We start from the raw sequence: 21,921 nt of genomic DNA, 5'->3' as shown, positions 1-21,921 counted from the left end.
CAGTCTCGGCAGAAGAGCTACGCTGATAGAAGGCGTAGGCCGCGCTGGTTTTTGAAGTTCGTGACCATGTCTACTTTAGAGTATCACCTTGGAAAGACGTGCAAAGGTTTGGAGTAAGAGGAAAGTTAGCTCCCCACTACATTGGTCCTTATCCAATTGTGGAAAGATGCGGTCCTGTGGCTTATCGATTGGATCTTCCGGCAAATCTCTCTGCAATTCATAACATCTTTCATGTATCGCAACTCAAGAAGTGTCTTAGAGTTCCGACTGAAGCTGTGGAAAGTGACTCGATTAGAGTCTGATCTCACTTATCCTGAGCATCCTATCAACATTATTGATCGCAAGGATCGAGTTACTCGCCGCAAAACCAACCGATTCTACAAGGTTCAATGGAGTAATCACTCTGAAGATGAAGCTACTTGGGAGAAAGAGGAATTTCTGAGATCCAAGTATCCAGACTTTTTAAACGCTCATTCAGGTACTTCACCTTTGAACCTTCTCGCCTTATGCATTCTATCGTGCGTGAATCTCGGGACGAGATTCTTTTAAGGGGGAAGGGCTGTAACACTCCTATGTTAATCAAGGTGCTAATCACATGTTTAATTGCTAATCATGGATTAAGCATGTCATTAGCGCTAATCGAGTTCGCATAGTAAACTTTGAATTAGCCGTGTTCGACCGCGTTTTTTCTTCTTAATCCAAGCCTCAGATCAACGTTCGCCCAAAACAAAAGTTTTAGATCTTCTCTTCCTCTACAAATTCTATTTTGGCCAAATTTCATATTTCTATATGAAAATTTGAGTTTTGGGCGGTCAATATCGAGTCAAAAACAGTCAAACGCGTTCCTATTCTTCTCCTGTGCTGCACTGTGCACGCCCCGACACCCATACCGGCGAACCTTGCGCTCCGTGTGTGCCATATCCGTTCGCGTGCTCTGGAGGCTTCTCGTCCTCGCCCCCTTTCTCCTTCCTCGCACACGCTCCGAGCCCACGTGAGCAGAGCTTGCCGTCGTTCGCCACTACGGCCAAACCCCACCGCTCCGCCGCCGTCCCTCGCACCCGAGCCCCACCAGAGCCTATCCATCTTGCCTTTCATCTTCCTTGCCCCGCCCTGACCTTGATTAGGCCGTTCCCAGTTGGAATCGGGCCGCCGCCGCCGTCCACCATCGTCGTCCGCCCCCAAATCTCCGCCCCTCTCGTCGAGCTCCCCTCCCCGACCTCCCTCCGTCCGATTGAACCCCTCGGTGAGCTCCCCCGCAACACCCTCGTCCTCCTCGACCCCCCTTGCCTTAGGTAATCGGCGCCGCCGCCGGTGGTATGCTGCCACGGGCCGCCTCCGCGCGGGGCCCTGCCGCGCGGCCGAGCTACCCCGCTCCGCCGGGCCGCCCTGACCGCCGCCGTGCCCGCCCCGCCGCCGGCCGGCTTCGCTACCGGCGGGGAACGCCGCCCCGCCGTGCCCGGCCGTGGCCACGGCCATGGCCACGGCGCGCGAGTAGAGCAGGGGAGCCAGGCTGGGCTGGGCCTTCCACTGCCATGTGGGGCCCATCTGTCAGCCCTGTTTAGCGTTTAGGGTTTTAATTTGTTTAATTAGCTTTAAAATTTGAAAAATGGTAGAAAAATGTAGATAAATGCGAAAAATGCAAACTAAATTTTGTTGGGTTTCTTAGATTAAGATCTTCAAAGGAAAAATTCTCTTGCATGCTAAATGTCAATTTTGCCCCTACTAAAAATTTTGTTTTTCTTGAGCTAGTTCATTTTGTATCTATTATTCTGTTGGTCTAAAAATCCTGAAATTTTTGTGGTAGACTACTCCTTGCATGTGTAGTTTCCTGAAAAATTTCCAGGTCCATATCCTATGTGCATGTTTGTGGATCTATTATTGCTTGATTTCTATCCTAGGACCAAAATAAATAATTTCGATCGTCAATAAATGTTGGTAAATTTTTGTTGCATGTCCTTTCAATATCCTGTCTTACTGGTATTTTTTTGGGTGGCTCGATTAGGGCTGCAAGCGATGTGTTTGCTTTTATTTAGTTTCTAGGTGTAGTCTTCCCTTATTTGCCGTTGGTAAGAATGCCTTTTGCTTCTTCCCGTTTTATGTATGTGCTTAATTTTCTTAAAACAAGTTAGTAGTGTTGTTGAAAGGAAACACTTCAGGCTAAAGTGAGTTGAGTTCTGAACCCACACACCAGCACCCACCTTTTCCAGTATAGCTTTAATTGTTGTAGATAGCTAGTAAATACTTGTCAGTCTTGTCTGTACCTCATTTTGCATTGTATCGAAACACGTCGCATCATGAGCACCAATGCACTGCTGTGGTTTTGACTCTGGCATGACATCCTTTTTCATACGTGTATACACCGCAAGCAAAGCTGTCTACGAGTTGGTCGCCGAGCCAATCCAGGAGCCGCAAGCAGGGAACCGCAAGCCGAAGCAGCCGTCGAGCCAGATCCAGAAGTCGCTAACCCCACTGACTTGCAAGGCAAGCCCAGGAGCATAACCCATAAATTCAGTATATTAATGTTTATTTACGTATTTGTGCATTTACGTTTTAGGAGTTGTATGGAACCCAAGTATGCATATTCTCCCTAGGTACCTGAGGGTCTATACTAGTGTACAGATGTCATTAGAAATGCTCGACTAAGTAGGATCTCGGTAGAAGTCGAGTGATTCCTGTCACTCGCGAGAATTAAGATCTTGTTACTTGTGGCAATGTGGTTTGAGAATGAATCAATGAGAAAAGAGAAATGAAGACCAGGCGGAGATGAATTGATTTTGGATATGAAATGGATGTAAAGTAAGCCTCCGCCTGTGTCGATTGAGGACCGTACTATTGTTGGCCCTGTTGATCGAGGATTGAACAGTAATAACCACATGCCAGAAGTAGGAGGTAGTCGAAACTGGTAAGCTAATTACCTAAGTTGCAACGATACTTTGAACCGCGACCTGCTACTCTGGGAGTGGTATGATGGCGGGTGTTGGATTGTATGTAGCCTCCGGGTTCTCTGGGAGTTCGCCGTGAGGGACCCTTCACCCGGATTTTGGCATGCGTGATTCAAACTTCGGGGCGATTATGGGAATAGTTGACGTGTGTGGCCCGACGTGGTTTGCATGTGTCGTGTGAGTTAGGTCCACCTTGCAAGGTTAAATCGAATCGATTCGCCGTGTCTCGCGGTTATGAGAGCCTTGATCACTGCGTCACATCGTAGTAAAGGATGGAATGAGAATGGAATGAAGATGTTTGAATTGTGTTTTACTAGAGGTTTAATGTGATCAACCAGGAGTGCTCTAGATGTTAAGGCTAATCTAGTTGTTACTTATCAAACTAAATGGAGCTAAAATATTGAAAGCAAGGATCCAGTATTAGTAGCTTTTCAGCAAAACAAACACAGAGCCAAAAGCCTGCATGTCTAGGAGTCGGCTAAGTATATACCATAGTCGGGTAAGCCTTGCTGAGTATTAGTATACTCAGGGTTGTTGTTGTAACCCATCTGAGCATGTTGTGTTCCCGCTGACTTCGAGGAGGTCTGTGCGTCCTGGATTGGACAACCGCTTTCTCCGGGTTGGACCGTCGAGTGGGCCCCGTCTTCCCCGTGAGTATTGGGCAGGTTGGCATCACATCGGTGGGCACGATGTGGAGCTCACCTTATATCGTCGTTCATAGTTACCGTGTTGTACTTCGAACTCTGTTTTAAACTTCTGTTGTGTGTTTGAACTCTGTAGTTTGTATTCAAAACTTTTATGTAAAACCGTGTTGTAAATTAATTTGAGAATCTTTGTATGCTTGTATCACCTGTGCTTGTCTTCGTGCGAGTCTTCTGGTGCAATTGTGATCCTGGAGTACAGTAGTTTAATCGGGAATTACTCGACGGACTGCCAGATTACACCATTTTAAGTGCGTGGTAACTTGATTATTCATTAAGATGATAGTTAGCGCACTTAAGCCGGTTTAATTTAGGCGGGTCTGCTACATCATGAGGATAGAATAATTTTGGAGAAATATATTTGGTTATATTACTTTTGATATAGCCCGTTTCCATTTGTGTAATACAAGCAGAATTATCTTCATAGATAATTGCAGGTGATTCAATGGAACCAATTCCACTAGAATGTTGTATGTGATTAATCATTCTTCGGAGCCATACACATTCACGTGATGCTTCACATAGTGCAACAATTTCGGAATGATTTGTAGAGGTTGTTACAAGGGTCTGTTTAGAAGACTTCCATGATATAGCTATTCCTCCATATAAAAATACGAAACCTGTCTGAGATCTACCATTATAGGGATCAGATAAATAGCCAGCATCAGTGTATCCAATCATAGTTGTGTCTTGGTTTCTTTGGAAAAATAATCCAAGATCTTTGGTGCCATTGAGATATCGTAAGATATGTTTAGCTCCCGTCCAATGATGTTTAGTTGGAGCAGCACTATTTCTAGCTAGTAAATTTACAGCAAATGCAATATCAGGTCTAGTTTGATTTGCAAGATACATAAGTGTTCCAATGACACTCAGGTATGGGACCTCGGGTCCCAGTACTTCTTCATCTTCATCCCTCGGTCTAAATGGATCTTTCTCCATGTCTAGAGATCGAACAACCATGTGAGTTTTGGATGGATATGATTTATCCATATTAAATTTCTCTAGTGTTTTTTGGATATAGGCAGACTGATGTACTAAAATTCCTGAGTGAAGGTGCTCTATTTGTAAACCCAAGCAAAATTTGGTTTGACCCAAATCTTTCATCTCAAATTCCGTTTTTAAGAGATTGCGTGCTTCATTGATATCATGTGGGTTGCCAATGATATTTAAATCATCCACATATACGGATATAATGTAGAATCTCGTTTGGGATTTCTTTATGAAAACACATGGGCAATCATCATTATTGATGTATCCCTTTTGTAATAGGAATTCACTCAGTCAGTTGTACCACATACGTCCCGATTGTTTTAAGCCATATAATGACTTATTTAGTTTTACACAATATGTGTTGCAACTTGCTTTAGGATTCGGAATAGGGATTCCATCGGGAACCTTCATGTAAATATCTGAATCAAGTGACCCATATAAATATGCTGTCACTACATCCATCAACTGCATAGATAGATGATTTTGAACTACCAATGCTATTAAGTATCGAAATGTTATTCCACTCATAACCGGAGAGTATGTTTCATTGAAATCAATATCAGGTCTCTACGTGAACCCTTGTGCTACAAGTCTCGCTTTGTATCTCACCACCTCATATTTTTCATTCCGTTTTCGAACGAAAACCCATTTAAACCCCACAGGGAAGATTTTTGAAGGTGTAGGCATTACTGATGAGAATACCTTTCTTTTTGTGAGCGAGGCTAACTCTGCTTGAATTGCTTCTTTCCATTTGTTCCAGTCCGAGTGCTTTTTGCACTCTGCCAAGGTCTTTGGATCTGGATTGTTTTGGATAATTTCAGCAATTGTTTCGGCAAAGTATATGTCGACAATTGTAGTCTTTCGGTCATATGATTCTCCAAAATCAATGTAGTTTATGGAAATTTCTTGTACCCCTTGTGACGGTTCATTATTTCCCAATATGATATCGTCAGGGCATTCCGATGTCCCAACATCAGATATTGAGTGCACTGTTGATGTGGGATGTGAATTTTGTTTATTCACTTGGTGTCTCTCAACTTGTTGTTGAGTTAAATTTACTAATTCAGAATTTTTGTTATTTTGTTTTCTTTGGCGTTTTGGCGCCACATCCTGATTAATGGCCTTACTTCTCCCCCTCTTACCTTGAACCAGTTTCTAAGGTGGAAGTTGAATAGTTTTGTTTGGTACCTCTATTCTTTCAGGCACATTACTAGCAGGATGATAGGATTTAGTGACACCTTTATAATTAGTAAATGCGTCTGGCAGATTATTCGCAATGTTTTGCAAATTTATAATTTTCTGAACTTGAAGTTCAGATTCTTGTGTACGTGGATCGTTAGTGGAGATGTCTTGTGCATCCCAATTTATTTTCGGGCATTTCTTTTGGTACTTGTAATCTCCCCCTAATGCCGGAAAAAGATCCTCATTGAAGATAGAGTCAGCGAATCGGGCCTTAAACAGGTCCCCTGTGAGGGGCTCCAGGTATTTAATAATCGATGGAGATTGATACCCGACATAGACCCCTAATTTCCTGTGTGGGCCCATTGATGTACGCTTTGGTGGTGAAATCGGTACGTATACAGCGCAACTGAATTTTCGCAGATGGAAAATACTTGGTGGATTTTCACGTACTAATTGTAAAGGGGAAGCAATATGATATGCAGTTGGTCGCAATTGTAGTAAGTCAGCAGCGTGTATTACTGCATGACCCCAACATGAAGTTGGTAGATTACAATTCTGTAATAGTGGTCTTGCTATTAGCTTAACTCTTTTGATAAGAGATTATGCTAAACCATTTTGAGTGTGGACATATGGAACTGAGTGCTGAACTTGAATGCCTAGAGCCATATAATAGTCATTGAAAGCTTTTGAGGAAAATTCAGCATCATTATCCATTCTAATAGATTTTATCTGATGTTCCGGATAATTTGCTCTAAGTCTAATAACTTGGGCTATTTGTTTAGCAAAAGCATGGTTGCTTGTGGATAATAGGCACACGTGAGTCCATCGTGTAGATGCATCTATTAGAACCATAAAATATCTGAATGGTCCAGATAATGGAGTTATAGGACCACAAATATCGCCTTGAATTCTTTCAAGGAACTTAAGTGGTTCAGCTTTAATCTTAAGATAAGATGATCTTAAAATCAATTTCCCAGTGGCACATGCAGTGCAAATAAAATCAGAGGAGTTTGGGAACTTAGAATTAGCTAAGTCATGACCATGAGAATTGTTTATAATTTTTCGCATCATCCCTATGCCATGATGACCAAGGCGATCATGCTAAGTTTGGAATGTATTAACATTCTGAAAAATTATTTTATAGGCAACATGTGGTACGAGTTTGATGTATGTATAATATATTCCAGATGGTAAAGAGGGAATTTTCTCAAGAAGTTGTTTGCCATATCCGGTATCTTTAATTAAGAGAAGAAATTCTTCTTTATGTTCTTCATGTGTTTCCACGTGAAGTCTATTTTTCCGGATATCTCTATAGCTAAGTAAGGTACGAGTTGAATCAGGATACAATAACGCATCCTCAATTGTAATTTGAGTACCCATGGGAAGTGTAATAGTAGCGCAGCCAGAGCCTACTATTGTTGCATCGCGTCCAGCGATTGTTAGAACATTTCCTTGTCTCTTAGTTAGAGTTTGAAAATATTTGGTGTCCCTTAGTATAGAATTGGTTGTGCCACTATCTACTAGACACATTTCCTCCTCCATTGGATTTATCCCGTAGAAATCTTTCCGACGGGAAACTTCTTCTTCTCGACTTCGACGAGCAGTGCTGATAACGTGTTTGAGCGTGGGTGTAATCGAGAGAAGAATGAATGAACTGCCAGTTTTCCATTGAATGATCTCGGGGGTTTATACATAGCAAACCGTCGCCACGGGAGTCACGAGATGCGACATGGATATGCGGTCGCCCAACGAACAGCGCTTCCGGCGATGTCGGTTCTCGAGAAGGTAGCGTAGTCCGTACGGAACTTTATAGGGAGGTTACATCATGATTGTAGGATTACATATACGGAGTAATGGCTAATATTAATCTACGTTGCTAATCCAAGTGGATGTGATCCCTGCAATCCTATTGGCTCATCTCCTAAGGAACGGATTGCCTCTTAACAGATACCTCCCATGTTCATCCATTGCTACCTGTAGTAGCACGAGTGTCTAAGTTTCTAACGTCATGGGGACGCTGAGTTCAGTGTTTGACTATCCTGTGAAACAAAAAATCACAGTTCTGGCCATGTTTAGTTCTCGAAAAATTTTCTACAGTACTCATCACATCGAATTTTCTAACATATGTATATGTATGGAGTATTAAATACAGTTGAGAAAATAACTCATTACACAGTAAACGACAAGATGAATCTTTTAACTCTAATTAGTCTATAATTAAATACTAATTGTCAAACAATAATAAATATGCTACATTATCTAAATTCAAAAAAATTCGCCAACTAAATTCTCTGTGGAGGCGCGAACAAGAGGCTCCCGAATCCTGTCCTGCCGCCTGCTTTCTCTTCTGTCAGGGCATGTTTGCTCTCTCCTGCCTTAGGTACGTTCGTCTGTGATGGCCAAATGGTAAAACTCGCTGTTTTCGCCGGAGGACGACGACGAGACTGAGGGGTGTTTTGGAACAGGGACATAAAAAAGTCTCAGGGATTTTTTAGTATTTAGAAGTATTAAATAAAGATTAATTATAAAATTAACTTTAGAATTCTGGGGCTAAACTGCGAGACGAATCTAATGATGTATCTTAATCTACGATTAGCGAATGGTTACCGTAGCATCACTGTAGCAAATTATGAATTAATTAGACTCATTAGATTCGTCTCGCGAAAAAGCACTCAGCTGTCAAAAAATATTTATAAACAAATTTTATTTAATACTATAAAATAGTAAGATTTCTTAATTTTATTTAATATTATAAAATAATAAGATTTCTTTTGATGTGATAGAGACTTCTGAAAAAAAATTGGAATCAAACTGGGCCTGACTGATGCGTACATTTGACGACGTAGGGGCTGAGGTTGATTAACGCATACGGAGAAACCGTCAGGATTAACGCATCACCAGACGACTTTTGCGAGTGCTGTACCTGTGGCTGAAATCAATGAACCGGCACTGTCATTCTCCGGTGGCTGCTACTCGTACCGTGATACCGGCTTTGTTTAGATCTGTAAAATGGTGGTAAAAAGGGTCATATCGGACATTATAGTACACTATAGCACTTTTCGTTTGTTTTTGATAATTATTGTCCTACCATGACCTAACTAGGCTCAAAAAATTCGTCTCGTCGTGTACATCAAAACTATGCAATTAGTTTTTTTTATTTACCTACATTTAATACTTCATGCATGAGACAAAAGATTTGATGTGATAGGTGAATAGTGAAGTTTGGAGAAAGAAATTTTGAAACTAAACACAACCCTTGTTTCATAGGCCCGCGCGCCTACACGCTGCAGCGATTCTGTGCCGTGGCTCCGGTGTCGTCGGGATAGTTGCGGCTGTCCCAGTCCGGACCGGACAGGCAAAGCAGCCAAGGCTGTGTTCACTTCCAAAATTTTTCTCTCCAAACTTCACTATTCATCTATCACATCAAATCTTTTATCTCATGCATGGAGCATTAAATGTAGATAAATAAAAAACTAATTGTATAGTTTTGATGTACATAACGAGATGAATCTTTTGAGTCTAGTTAGGTCATGGTATGACAACAATTACCACAAACAAACGAAAAGTTCTACAGTGTGCCACAATGTCCGATGTGATCCTTTTTATCACTATTTTACGAATTTAAGGGGGTGTTTTGGAACATGGACTTTTTAGTATTTAGAAGTATTAAATAAATATTAATTATAAAACTAACTGCAAAACCCTGGGGCTAAATTGCGAGACGAATCTAATGAGGTATCTTAATCTATGATTAGCGAATGGTTACTGTAGCATCACTGTGGCAAATTATGAATTAATTAGACTCATTAGATTCGTCTCACGAAAAAGCACTCAGCTGTAAAAAAACATTTATAAACAAATTTTATTTAATACTATAAAATAGTAAGATTTCTTTTAATATAATAGAGACTTATGAAAAAAAGTTAGGACAAACAGGGCCTAAACACAGCCCAACCAACCAGGGGAGCTCTCGTCTCGCCGAGTCAAATCGGGGTCCGACTGGCCTACACGAGGGCCATACCCTGCATACTAACCGATGTCACCTCAAGGGCCACGCTGGTGATGACGATTATGCCGGCCGGCTGCAATGTGTTTAGGGTGTGTTTAGATCCCACCCCGTAAACATAAAAAAACTATAAACGCATTAAAGTGAAAAGGAATTTTGCTAATTTGAAATAATAAATGAAGTCTATTTACAAAACTTTTTGCATGGTTGGGTTATAAATCGCGAGACGCATCTAATGAGCCTACTTAATTCATGATTTATTTCGTGCTAATCAGTTAGATTGTGTAATTTGTTATTTTTTTAATTGTATTTAATGTTTTATGTATGTGTCCGAAAATTTAATGTGACGGATACTGTTGGATTTTTTTCAATGCGACGGTACTGTAGGATGCACATGGGTTCTCACATGGCGTACGCTGAAACCTCAAGCCTTGAAATCCGTGCCTTTTGTAGGGCCTGTCCTGTGCCGCGCACCATTGACTATGGGTGTTTGGTTCATAGGCTTATTCTAGCCTGGTTATAGCCTGGTTAGGCTGTTTCTAGCAGCACACCATTGCGGATGCCGAAATCACATGGGATGCACATCCTGGCCCACCACCTGCAACTCGGAAAGAATCCAGACGTTCCAGCAGCGTGCGCATCTAGGCAAGATTGTATCCGGTAAGGAGAGAGAAGCGCGTAGATATGGGGTACGCGACGGGCTGGTTCCTATTTTGCGCATCCGCGTCGGAGATCTGCTGGAACCAGGGATTTTTTTACCGACCGTTCCGTTCGAACCGCCGGCGCCCGGTTCCGTCTAACCGGTCCGGTTTGACCGGTTACTGGTAAAAACCGGTTAAACTCAAATTTGAATTCAAAACCCACGGTTATACCAGTTTCGAACGGCTAACCGGCCGGTTAGACCGGTTTACCGGTCCGGTTTAACCGGTTACGGTCGGTTTGAGTGGTAACCGGTCGGTTTGAACGGTAACCGACCAAATTCAATTTTTTTTCTTTTTTAATTTAAATTCAAATGCCCGCAAAGTATACTAAATGAATGTTTGTATAATATGTTTTAGTTTAAATGAACCCTCCAACTCTCTTTTATACTACTTTTACATTGTATTTTTATATTTTTGTATGCATGTTTTTTTGTTTAACTTCAAATGCTCGCAAAGTATACTAAATGAACGAATATTTGAAAAAATTTGACACCATTAGATTCGTCGCAACTTGAAGTATTTTTAAGAATTTTGTGGGATTTTTCCATGTTTTGGAATTCAAATTTAAAATTTGAATTTGGGCCGGTTTGAAACCGGCCGGAACCGGAACCGGTCCGGGCCGGTTAGACCGGTAACCGCGGTAACCGGATCGGTTCCGGCGAGTTTTTTTAACCCTGGCTGGAACATGCTACAGTTGACTCCGGATACGCTTTTTCCTCATGCGGGATGGGATACGAGGTCTGCTGGAAACAGCCTTAGAATCTAGAGCCCGGCTGGTCCAAACATGTCTAATATTAGCCATCAGACTGTATTTGGTTTCTTGGCCTGTCCAAGCCAGGCTAGCTCAAAGTTGTGTTTGGTTGCTTGTACATCTGATATAATGACCATATCTTGGCTGTTGGGTGAAGTTACAGATCTCTTTGCTCTGCCTTCGGCCATCCGCCGCATCGTCAAGCCCGTCGCCGCCGCCAGCCCGTCTCCTCCACCACTGAGCCCCCCGTCCGCCGCCGGCTCGAATTGCGGCACCTTCTTCGCGATCTCCACAAGATAATAGGATGTAGACAGATCATTGAAAGCCCTAACAAATTTGCTTCTTGGGATCTCGCTTGGATTAGCATCGCGGGAATCTTGATTTGAGGAGTTGCAATGCCATTGGAGGCGCTCCCATCACCCGGAGCTCCTTGACCTCCACAAGAATCATGCGTTGCGGGAGCTCCGTGGAGGTCGTGCCCGTAGAACTTGCGAGCTCCGCCGCAGATGCGTGGGTGGGAGCCGCTCCGCCATGGATCAAGCTGGGCAGGAACTGCGAGGCCGCGGCATGCGGGCGAGCTCCGACGCACGGGGCTTCGACAGTAGTTGCGCTTGGGAGCAAGTGCCACGGCCGCACGGGGGCCTTCGCCGCTGGCAGTGCAAGCGGCACCGCCGCTCGCGGGGAGCCGCTCCGCCGGCCATGTGGGCGAGATCTGCCCCCGCGCAGTGGAGCGCCGGCATCGGCCGCGAGCGAGGAGTGCAGATGGAGGGCGGAGGCCGGAGGTAAGGGTGGAAGATGCTGCGAGCGAAGGTGAGGGAAAGAATAGGTCGGAGTGATAGAATAGGGGGCGGTGAGGTGAGACGATTCGTTGGTTACCCAGGAGCTGGCGCTAGCCTGGCTTAGTGGAGACAACCGATTCTTGCGTTTCCGTGGAGCCAGGCTAACGGGCCGATTCTTTGGGAAGAGCTTGGTCTTCTTATCATGACTCTTCTTCTTCCCATGTTTCTTGTTTTTGTTCTTCTTTTCATTTTCATCTTCATCATCATCATCGCTTGAATTATGGCGATGCTTGCTCTTGTTGTCCTTCTTTCTCTTGTCCGGCTTGGGGCAATTTGGAGAGATGTGACCTTTTTCTCCACAATTGTAGCAAGTTTTGTTCTTGATATCTTCCCTTGGCCGGAACATTCTTCTTTTAGGGTCAAAGTTGTAACCCTTCTTGTTGATCTTGTCACTCAAGCGTGTGAACTTTCTCATCATGAGAGCAAGTTCTCCATCTTCTTCATCATCGGATGAGCTTTCATGATGATCTTCTTCTTCATTGCTTGAGCTTGATTCTTGCTTGATCATCTTGAGGTTGCGGGGCTTGTTTGCCTTGGTTTTGAGAGCGATTGACTTGCTTGTAGTTGGATCTTCGGACATACAAGGGATACCCATTTCATGAGCGCGAATTTCGCCCACAAGCTCTCCCACTTCCATTGTATCAAGATTCTCCTTTTGAAGCATAGCATTGATGATGTTATACTTGGGTTTCGGAAGGAGCATGAGAATCTTGCGGTTGATGGAGCCACTGTCAATTTTAGAAACTTCAAGAGGATTAATGTCCTTGACAATGACATTCAAGCGAGAATACATATCATTGCAATTTTCGGTAGCTAGCATCTTAAAGGAATCATACTTAGCTCTAAACAAGTGATATTTTTGTTCACGGACTTTTGTGGAGCCTTCATGAATTTCAATTAGCTCTTTCCATATATCACTTGCTAAGTCCATGCCATTAACTCTAGCAAAGACTTCCTCACTAATGGCTTCGAAAATAGCATTTTTAGCATTAGCATTCCATTTTAATTGCTCCGAGGTACGAGTTCCGGTGAACCCGGTCTTTGTTGCCAACCACACTTCGGGGGCAATCGCATCAAGGTATGCGGCCACACGAACTTTTCAATAGGCAAAGTTCTTGCCCTCGAAGTGAGACGGCGAACCTCCCATCTTGGCCATAGCTCTAGCGGTGAAGCCTAATGATCCAAATGAGCAACGAGGCTTTGATACCAATTGTAAAGATCGATGGACCAAGAGGGGGGTGAATTGGGCCTTTTTCAAATTTCTAAAACAATTAAAGCAATCTTAACCTATGCAATGCTAGAAAGGCTCAATTCACCAGCCGGCTAACTAAGCAAACTACACAAGCTAACAAAGATAAGAAACTAATCAAAGTAGAGCTAAGTTATGAACTCTAAGGTCAAGCACATGAATGATTGCAAGAAAGTAAGTGCTTGAAATGAAAGAGTGGGCAAGAGACAACCGGATTTTTTCCCGTGGTGTCGATGTGTTGGCACACACCCCTAATCCACGTTATGACACTCACTAAGAGTCTTGTCACCTCCCATGTCACCGAGACTTGGGCGCTGACTAAGAGTCTCCGTTCACCATCCCGGCGTGGTGGAGCTCAAGCCACTTACAAACTTCTTCGGGCTCCCACAATCCTTGGCAAGCTCCGGAAGAAACACCTTCAATCACCAAGATCGTCTAGGTGCTGCCAATCACTAAGAGTAATAAGCTCCTAAGCCTTCACTTGACCTACACTCAGTTTGCCCTAGCTCAAGCACACTTGCTACACTTGCAAAGGATGAATTCTTCAAGGTTAAAGCACAAACAAAGCACTAGATCTTCTCTCTTTTGCTCAAAGCACTTTCTCTTCTTCTCAAGAGTGGCCTCAAGTATTCTGGGGGTCAAAGGCAACTGAAATGAGCCAGGGGGTGCCCTTTTATAGAGTGGAGGAGGTCACATAGCCGTTGGAAGTTTACTACAGAAAAACCGTGACCACCGGAAGAACCGACGGGTGACAAAGTTGAGGCGTCGGTTCAACCAGTCTCTATGTGTCCGAATTGTAGCCGTTGGGGTTCTGACACAGTATCCAGGCTTGCGTCATTGCACCGGTGCATGCTCCGTAGGGGCATCGGTTCAACCGGTGCTGAAGAGGTTCACTGATCAACTCAAACAAGCGTTCTGGAACATAGTACATTCAATGCACCGGTGCTTTGATTCTGAAGCGTCGGTTCAACCGGTGCTGAAGAGGAGTTGAGGTCCACCAAAACATACTCTCTGGAACAAGGTACTTCCATTGCACTGGTGCTTATCTTTTGACCATCGGTTCAACCGGTGCTATAGAGCTTTTGACTTGATTCCTGCCTGCTTCCAGAGAAGATAGACCGACAGGGCATCGGTCCTTCCGCCAAGCATCGGATGCTCCGATGCTAGGGCATCGGTTCAACCGGTGCAGCTGTTTTTCTTTGTTTTCAGCTGAATTGACTTGGATTTGAATGTAACTTCGATTGTTTCTTCTTCCAAGCGTTGTGTTAACTTCTATTGACCATCTTAGACTGTTTTTGAGTGAGTGTGCAAGATTTCTAAGGCTAACTCGATTTTGATCAAGCTACTAACTCATGAACCCCTCTTAATAGTACGATCAAGAACTAGAAACTATAAAACCTAGCTAAATCAAGTGTCCTTCATCTCCTTGTGACACTTGAGACTAGAAATGTCCTTAATCTTTCAAATTGAGTCCTTGGCACGCATGATTGTTTCGAATTGAGGGGTCTCCTTCCATATTTCATATGAGACTAATCCAGCCATTGATTCTTCCTTTAAAACAAACGTTAGTCGCATGCGGTTGTCATTAATCACCAAAACTTACCAATAGCATTTATCGGCCTAGATGCGCTTCACCTGGCTAAAGGGGGTGGCCACCAAACCAAACACAATGAAGTTGGCTTATGGGAAACTGGCTAGGAGTTAGCCACTCAACCAAACGCACCCTATAGGACTTGAACTCGCCAGGTGCGTCGTTGACGTTTGGGCCTTATTTAGTTGCAAAATTCAAAATTCCAAATCTATCATATCGAACGAGAATTTTAAATGTATGAAGTACTAAATCTAGATGAAATAAATAACTAATTGCATAGTTTGCTTGTAAATTACGAGACAAATCTAATAAACTTAATTAGACTATGATTAGACACTAAATTGCAACAGTAAATGCTACAGTAACCATGCGCTAATGACGGCATACTTAGGCTCATTAAATTTGTCTCGTAGTTTACATACGAGTTCTATAATTAATTTTATAATTAGTTTATATTTAGTACTTCAAATGTGAAAAGATTCCATTTCAAAAAATTTACACCCCACAACTAAATGAGGCCTTGGTGTCCGTCTGCACATAGACCTGCCCATCGTCGCTCTCAAACCGACGTGTGGGTCGTGTTTTTCCTCCCCAGGAAAAGTCCAGTTTACATACTCGAATTATCATAAAAGTCTGATTTTCAATCTTCAACTAAAAAATCGGATAATAAAAGCCGTTCAACTGTTGAAACCGGGAAAATTTAGGCCCTTAGATGGTTTTGAAGATGGGTTTTCATTTCGTGAGAATTAAAAATATTTAATTTTAAACTAAAAAATTATAACTAATTCATTTTAAATTAGAAAATCTGAAATGGGTATCAAAAGTTGTAAAGATGTAACCTATCTATTGCCATGATACTTTTCAGTTATTCATATCCAATTTTTTATTTTAATAATATTTAGTTGCTTGTAGTTGTGTCTATTATTTTTGAATAACCAAGATTCAAATACAGCAATACTAGATAGGTTATATTCTAAGATTTTGATACTAGTTACAATTTTTTCTGATTTAAAATGAATTATTTTTGATTTGTTAGATCTAATTAGATTTTTTTTTTCAAAAAATACAAAACCATCTTGGAAACCACTTTAAGGGCCAAATTTGTCTAGTTTCGATAGTTGTATGGTATGTTATTCGGTTTTGTAGTTAAAGGTTGAAAATCGGACTTCTGCGATATTTCAAAAGTGTAAATCAGACTTTTTCTTTCCCCTTTCATCCCCTTTGATCCGGATTTGCGCGATTCCATTAGCTTGGTGGGCGGGTTTGAACGCAAAGAACAGATCTAATTTCCCACCAAATATTTTCGATGGGCCTTTAGCTGGGTTGGGCTCTGTGCAGTAGGTGGACGGCGATCTGGGCCAAATCAGGATGGCGCGTCGTTGAAGGGCCACTACCACTACACACACTCGGTTAGCGGCTTAGCGCTGAACCTGACCGCCAGACGCCGTAACAAGCTGACAAGCACATCACCCTCGGCCGCATCCACCCTCATGCCAGAATCTAACGAATCCGCTGCGCCGGATCGCCCCGCGTCACGCACAGCACAGCGCCTCCTTTTTCCTTCGCCGCGAAGGAGGCCTCGTCGTCACTCGTCAAGCGGCCGAACCCTAGAAGGCTCAGCATTTACAGCGATGTGACCGCCGGCCAGCAGCGGGCCGGGGACGAAGGGGGGTCTCGGATCTGCCATGCCGGGATTTTCTAGGAATCTGGGGTCGCCCTCCCCTCTCCAGCTCTCATCTATATCTAGCCCCAAATTCTTCTTGTCATTAACATCATAATGAAACAAAGAGCATGCCGTCTTAACAATCTTCTCACTGACCTGGATATAAAAGGCAATGCTTCATGGCTAAAAGAAAATTTAAAAGCGAAGTCTTTCTGTGAAAGCTTGAATCTCAGTCATTGGTCTGTGAAAAATAAAGGTTTCCAAGTCAAGCACACAACCTATCATATAATGTAATACTAAATGGCAGGGAACTATAAAGCAGAAAGCATGTCAAGTATAATTGGTGAAACTCACCATCTCTGGTTTGACATCATATCCATAATTACTCAGGAACTTTTTTAGTCCTTGACTCATTGGTAAGCGGTCCTCTTTAGTCAGGATCCGGCTGTCGACGCTAGAGATGGACAGGGTGCGCACCACCGCGCACCCGCTCGTGGTGCTGCACCCGTCCGGCCTGCGAGAGAACGGCGAGCTCTGCCTCGCCGTGCGCCCTCACCTGCCTCTCCCTCGGCAGCGTCGTGCTCCTCTACGGCCAGCCCTTCCTCCCCAGGATGCACTACGCCCACCCGTTCACCGTCCCGCAGCTGGACAGCCCGCGGCGGCAAGAGATGGGCATCGTGGCGGCGAGGCTGAGCCGGGCCGAGCCGCCGCTGCGCCGGGAGGTGGTGGAGTACATGCTGGACGCGGACTCTGCACGCGTGGAGCATCCGGATCCGGCAGAGCAAGGCCACCTTCTTCCGCGTCACGGCACGGCCAGCACGGCGCGGTGGCTCGCCGACGTGTGCCGCTGGAAGAACACGGCGGCGACGGCCCTCGTGCACGTCCTGTTCGTGGCCCTCGTGTGCTTCCCGGAGCTCATCCTGCCGACCATGTTCCTGTACATGTCCGCGGCTGGGCACTGGAGCTACCGGCGCCGCCGGCCGCCGCACATGGACGCGAGGTTCTCAAGCGCCGAGGCGGTCCACCCCGACGAGCTCGACGAGGAGCTGGAGACGTTCCCTACGTCGAGGCCCAACGCCGTGGTGCGCCTGCGGTACGACCGGCTGCGGAGCCGCGTCGCCGGGCGGATCCAGGCAGTGGTCGGGGACGTTCTGCCTCGTCGCCGCCGTCGTGCTCTACGTCACACCCATCCGGGTCGTGGCGCTCTTCGCCGGGCTGTACGTGCTCCGCCACCCGCGGTTCCGGAGCCGCATGCCGTCGGCTGCCGGCAACCTCTTCAAGAGGCAAAGACGAATGCAAGCATGGAACTGAAATATGATAACAGCCTCAATTTCAGCAAGTACATGTGGTTTCCTCAATCATAATCAGTGGAGTTGACAGCAGTCAGCAAACAGCAAGGCAATAGTAAGACAAAGAATGCTAACCAACGCTCAAACCCTCAAATTAGAACGTTCCACTACAGAATAAAGGCCAGTAAATGGTTACACGAAACGATCAATATAGCCATTCCCTACAAATAATTCATTTGTAACATCCCCATTAATTCTCCACATATTCAGAAAACACTAGACCTTACATTTGGATGTATCATTATATATATAACCTAATTTTCTAAACTCACTGGAAACATTTGTCTCCAATGTCCTATTTTATTAGTTATCCGATCCAATTCCATCCTGCCAGTCCTATTTTATTAGGTACCCTATCAATTTCCATCCTTATTGAAATGCCAGTCCTATTATATTACGGATCCTATCCATTTCCATCGTACAGTCCACGTCGCCGTACAGTGATAATATTTCAAGTTTGATCGTTCATCTTGGAATATTTCAATAGAAGACAGTCATCACTATGTTTAAAGAGCACCCTGAGAGAACAACAACAATGGACACTCGAATCAGAATGAGACCCCCGAATCAGGAGTTCAGGACAAGGGCCAGGGCCAGGCTGAAGGCCAACACAACAAGCACATAACCACTTTTTTGACTAAGTCAAGCAAACTAATGTTTAAAGAGCATCCTCACATAGAAGTTAGAACGAAACTGGATGGCAGCCAAAGAACAACGCTGCAGGTAAAATATAGGTCTTACATCATAAAACAACCCAAAAGCTTCTGCTAAAATATCATGCCACCATCATCATGGGGCTTCACCATGAACCAACCTAGTTGGTAGGTTGCCCAGCATTTTAATCATCCACACTCCCACGGGTGCATCAGTATTTAGGCCGCTTATGGGGAGTACCCCCACCACTGTTCTCATGCAGCTTTCGGTTCAGCCTTGGACTGCGCCTGATCACCTCGCCAGCCAAAATGGTGGGATCACCAAGCAAAATGGTGGGCCTGGACACAGAGGTCACATGGTCTTGAGCAATTTGCTGCGACTCTCCATGCAACTTAACCTTGTCACATACTTCCGCTTGTTCTGCTTCATATGCTTTCTTAGCTTTCCTAACCAAGGACCCCAACATTTTTTTCTTCGCAATCCTCAGACGATGGTTAGACACAACTGTGTGGTAGGTATTCAACCAATAGACCTTAACTGCGACACCTTTATATTTAGGTGCGTCACCTTTCAACTTTGATACCACATCTTCTGCAAGAACCTGAAAGGAACATGATTTAGCACATTATATGATATATACAATCTTCCATGAAATGCACACTGAGCAGCAAAGTAATATTTACCTCATGAAAATCTGTGAGTTCTTCTTTAGGGCAACATATCACCTTAACAGCTATTGCAAGCTTCATTACGTCCCAATCCTCACAAGCAATGCCAGAAATATCTCTAATGTAGAGACCAGCATCGCGCAAGAGTCCTAATTTCTTCTCGTCATCAGCATCACAATGAAACAAGGCGCATGCCGCCAAAAAAATCTTCTCATTGACCTGGATACAGAAGCAATGCTTCATAGCTAAAACAAAATTTAAAAGAGTCTATCTATGAAAGCTTCAATCCCAAACATTGGTCCGTTAAATAAAGGTTTCCAAGTCCAGAGCACACAAGCTACATATAAGGTAATACTAAATAGCAGGGAACTATAAATCAGAAAGCATGTCAACTTGTCAAGTCCAACTAGCGAACTCACCATCTCTGGTTTGACATCAAATCCACAATTACTCAGGAACTTCATTAGTCCTTGACTCGTTGGTAAGCGGTCCTCTTTAGTCAGCTTTGATTTTTCTCTAGGCACTAATGTGCGCATTTGTTGTTGTATGCCCCACATTATCTCCAACACAGCTTGACAACACATGCAGGGTATTTTCTGAAAAAGTCACGGGTACAATGGCACTCAAAGTTGTTAAAAAATATAACTATACAAGACAAGGACCAAATACTGACCAACACTGATTCAATGATCGTTTTATACTCGGGCTTTCCAACACACAAGTTCATCCCAGGTTTGTGCCACTTGTTGATCAGATCAACAAGCTGGCTGTCAACACCATCACCATTGATGGCTCTGGATTTGTCCTCAAAAAGATAGAAATCCCTTCGGAAAAACCATCTGTTAATAAAGAAATAACAGCAACCATGTTCATGGGCACAAACATACATTTAAGTACCATGCACGTCTCTGCATTGATTGACTGACTGATTATTTAGAATCCTTGAACCTATGGTGACATTTTAGCAAAACTAGCATCATGCTGGATGCTTAGAGTATGCTGGATGCTTAGAGTTGGGGAGAAAATGAAATGTGTTTTGAGGCTGCTAGTGAATTCATACTCTCCCTCAATGCAAAGATGGCTACTTGGACTAATTCAACAACAAGCATATAAGATAACGATAGCAATCATAAGGGAAAGCAAGGAAAGTTGTTGGAACTAACCTTACTTGCCCGGAGGTGGTCTCCAAACTCTGCCCAGAGATTCTGTAGGAGACAAATGATAGAATAGAAAATTAGGTCATTGGCATAGACCACATGAGCAAGCAAGGACATCGTTAACAAAGGTTGGAAAGAACATTACATCCACTGCACTATCTAGGTGGCAGTAAAGCCCATTAAAAGTGAAAAGTGCGAAGCCAGAGGGCGTCTCAAACAGCAGCAACATTGACCCACGTCACGGCAAACTGTCAACTGAAGACAAGAAGTCACTCTAAACTTAAGCAAGCAGGATTGAAAAGAAAAAAAAACACACATAGACAAATCGAGAGCAGATAGCTGGCTCACCTATAGACAATTTTTTTCGCCTCCTCATCAAGGTGAAAGACTCCAATTTGACCATCACTATCGTCACAATCGCCAAAGTCAGAGATTAAGCGAAATTTATTCTTAACGAAAAAGTTATAACTGCTGTCACTAGATAGTGACGACGACGACGATGATGATGAAGAAGAAGAAACAGTAGGAGGAACACTCTGACTAGCACCTTCACTTGCCTTATTCTTGGATCCTGTCAAAGAATAAACAATGCAAAGATGAATATAACTTATGCTAGTACTACTGCCACTGCTTACAAATTTCTAATGCTACTTCTGCTACTGGATAGTGTCGTACTACTAATTTCTACAATTTATTAGGGCCAGTTTGGTAGCGCTCCAGCTCCCAAGTCCACCGAGAGAAGCCAAGGGGCGGTAACAAAAGCTGCTCTGGCATGAGCTTCCCACAAGAATCTGCCAAGGGGAGGGGAGGGAGCGGGGAGGAACTAAATTTTGGCAAAATTTGCCACCGGACACCGTTAAAATGGTGCTTTTACTGCAGACCACTAAAAAATTGTGTCGCTGCTCAGGGACACCGCAAAATCACGGTTCTTTGCTGATAGACACCGCACCCACTATTTTATTCAATTCAATTGGAGAGCAACGCGAAATGGCAAGTATAACCCGCTAACTTATCCTCACCCTCACGCCGAATCCATCCACAGACCTCTTCTCCCATGCTCGGGAACCCGACGGCGGCGCGACTCCTCCCCGGCTGCATCGACGGCCGCCGCCGGCCCTCCACCTGCGTGGATTGGGGATCCCCTCACGGTGTCTGGATGCATTTTCTAAATGGTAGAGTGTGGTTTAGAAATTTTATTGGATAAGGATACGTGTAAGAAATGCAAACTATCATGATTTTCTGATCAAGTTGACGTCTGGAAATGATCGTTAGTGAGCGTCAGCAAGATCCCCCAAGCTATCCTTTGCTTGTCCCGAGCAAAGTAGGACAAATCAGGTTGTTGATCAGAAAATCACTTTGACTAGTATCTTACCTGTCATGTCATAATCAGAGTCAGGATCGGCACCCCTCAAAAAAATAGAGAGAGGCAGGATCGGCCTCAACAAAGAAACTTAACGTGATTGATGTGTCTTGTAATC

At 43.9% G+C, this 21,921-nt stretch overlaps 1 protein-coding gene and 1 pseudogene across 2 annotated transcripts; one reads left to right on the top strand and one right to left on the bottom strand.

Annotated features, from left to right (window-relative positions):
- Positions 1 to 17,075: 17,075 nt before the first annotated feature.
- LOC120640201 lies at positions 17,076 to 17,965 on the top strand (annotated as a pseudogene).
- A 615-nt stretch (positions 17,966 to 18,580) lies between these two features.
- On the bottom strand, positions 18,581 to 20,221 carry LOC120643064. Of its 2 annotated transcripts, XM_039919596.1 has the most exons (4): positions 19,960 to 20,221; positions 19,706 to 19,882; positions 19,302 to 19,505; positions 18,581 to 19,219 (listed from the first exon to the last, which is right to left on the bottom strand). In XM_039919596.1, the coding sequence occupies exons 1-4, from the start codon at positions 20,173 to 20,175 to the stop codon at positions 18,830 to 18,832; spliced, it is 987 nt and encodes a 328-aa protein (XP_039775530.1). In that variant the 5' UTR covers positions 20,176 to 20,221; the 3' UTR covers positions 18,581 to 18,829. The 2 variants fall into 2 exon arrangements, with proteins under 2 accessions (XP_039775530.1, XP_039775531.1); XM_039919597.1 differs by lacking the exon at positions 19,706 to 19,882 and having other exon boundaries at positions 19,960 to 20,219.
- Positions 20,222 to 21,921: the final 1,700 nt, after the last annotated feature.

Source organism: Panicum virgatum, chromosome 7K (assembly GCF_016808335.1).
Source record: "Panicum virgatum strain AP13 chromosome 7K, P.virgatum_v5, whole genome shotgun sequence".
Classification (NCBI taxonomy): Eukaryota; Viridiplantae; Streptophyta; class Magnoliopsida; order Poales; family Poaceae; genus Panicum; species Panicum virgatum.
Note: the sequence above shows the minus strand (reverse complement) of the source record. Positions and strands in the feature narration are given on the sequence as shown.

Excerpts from the sequence above, each read along its gene's own strand:
- LOC120643064 (XM_039919596.1), bottom strand. The coding sequence starts at position 20,175 with ATGTATGTTTGTGCCCATGAACATGGTTGCTGTTATTTCTTTATTAAC. Across the intron at positions 19,883-19,959 it reads CGATCATTGAATCAGTGTTG|AAAATACCCTGCATGTGTTG; the intron begins GTCAGTATTTGG and ends TGACTTTTTCAG. Across the intron at positions 19,220-19,301 it reads AACTCACAGATTTTCATGAG|GTTCTTGCAGAAGATGTGGT; the intron begins GTAAATATTACT and ends TGTTCCTTTCAG.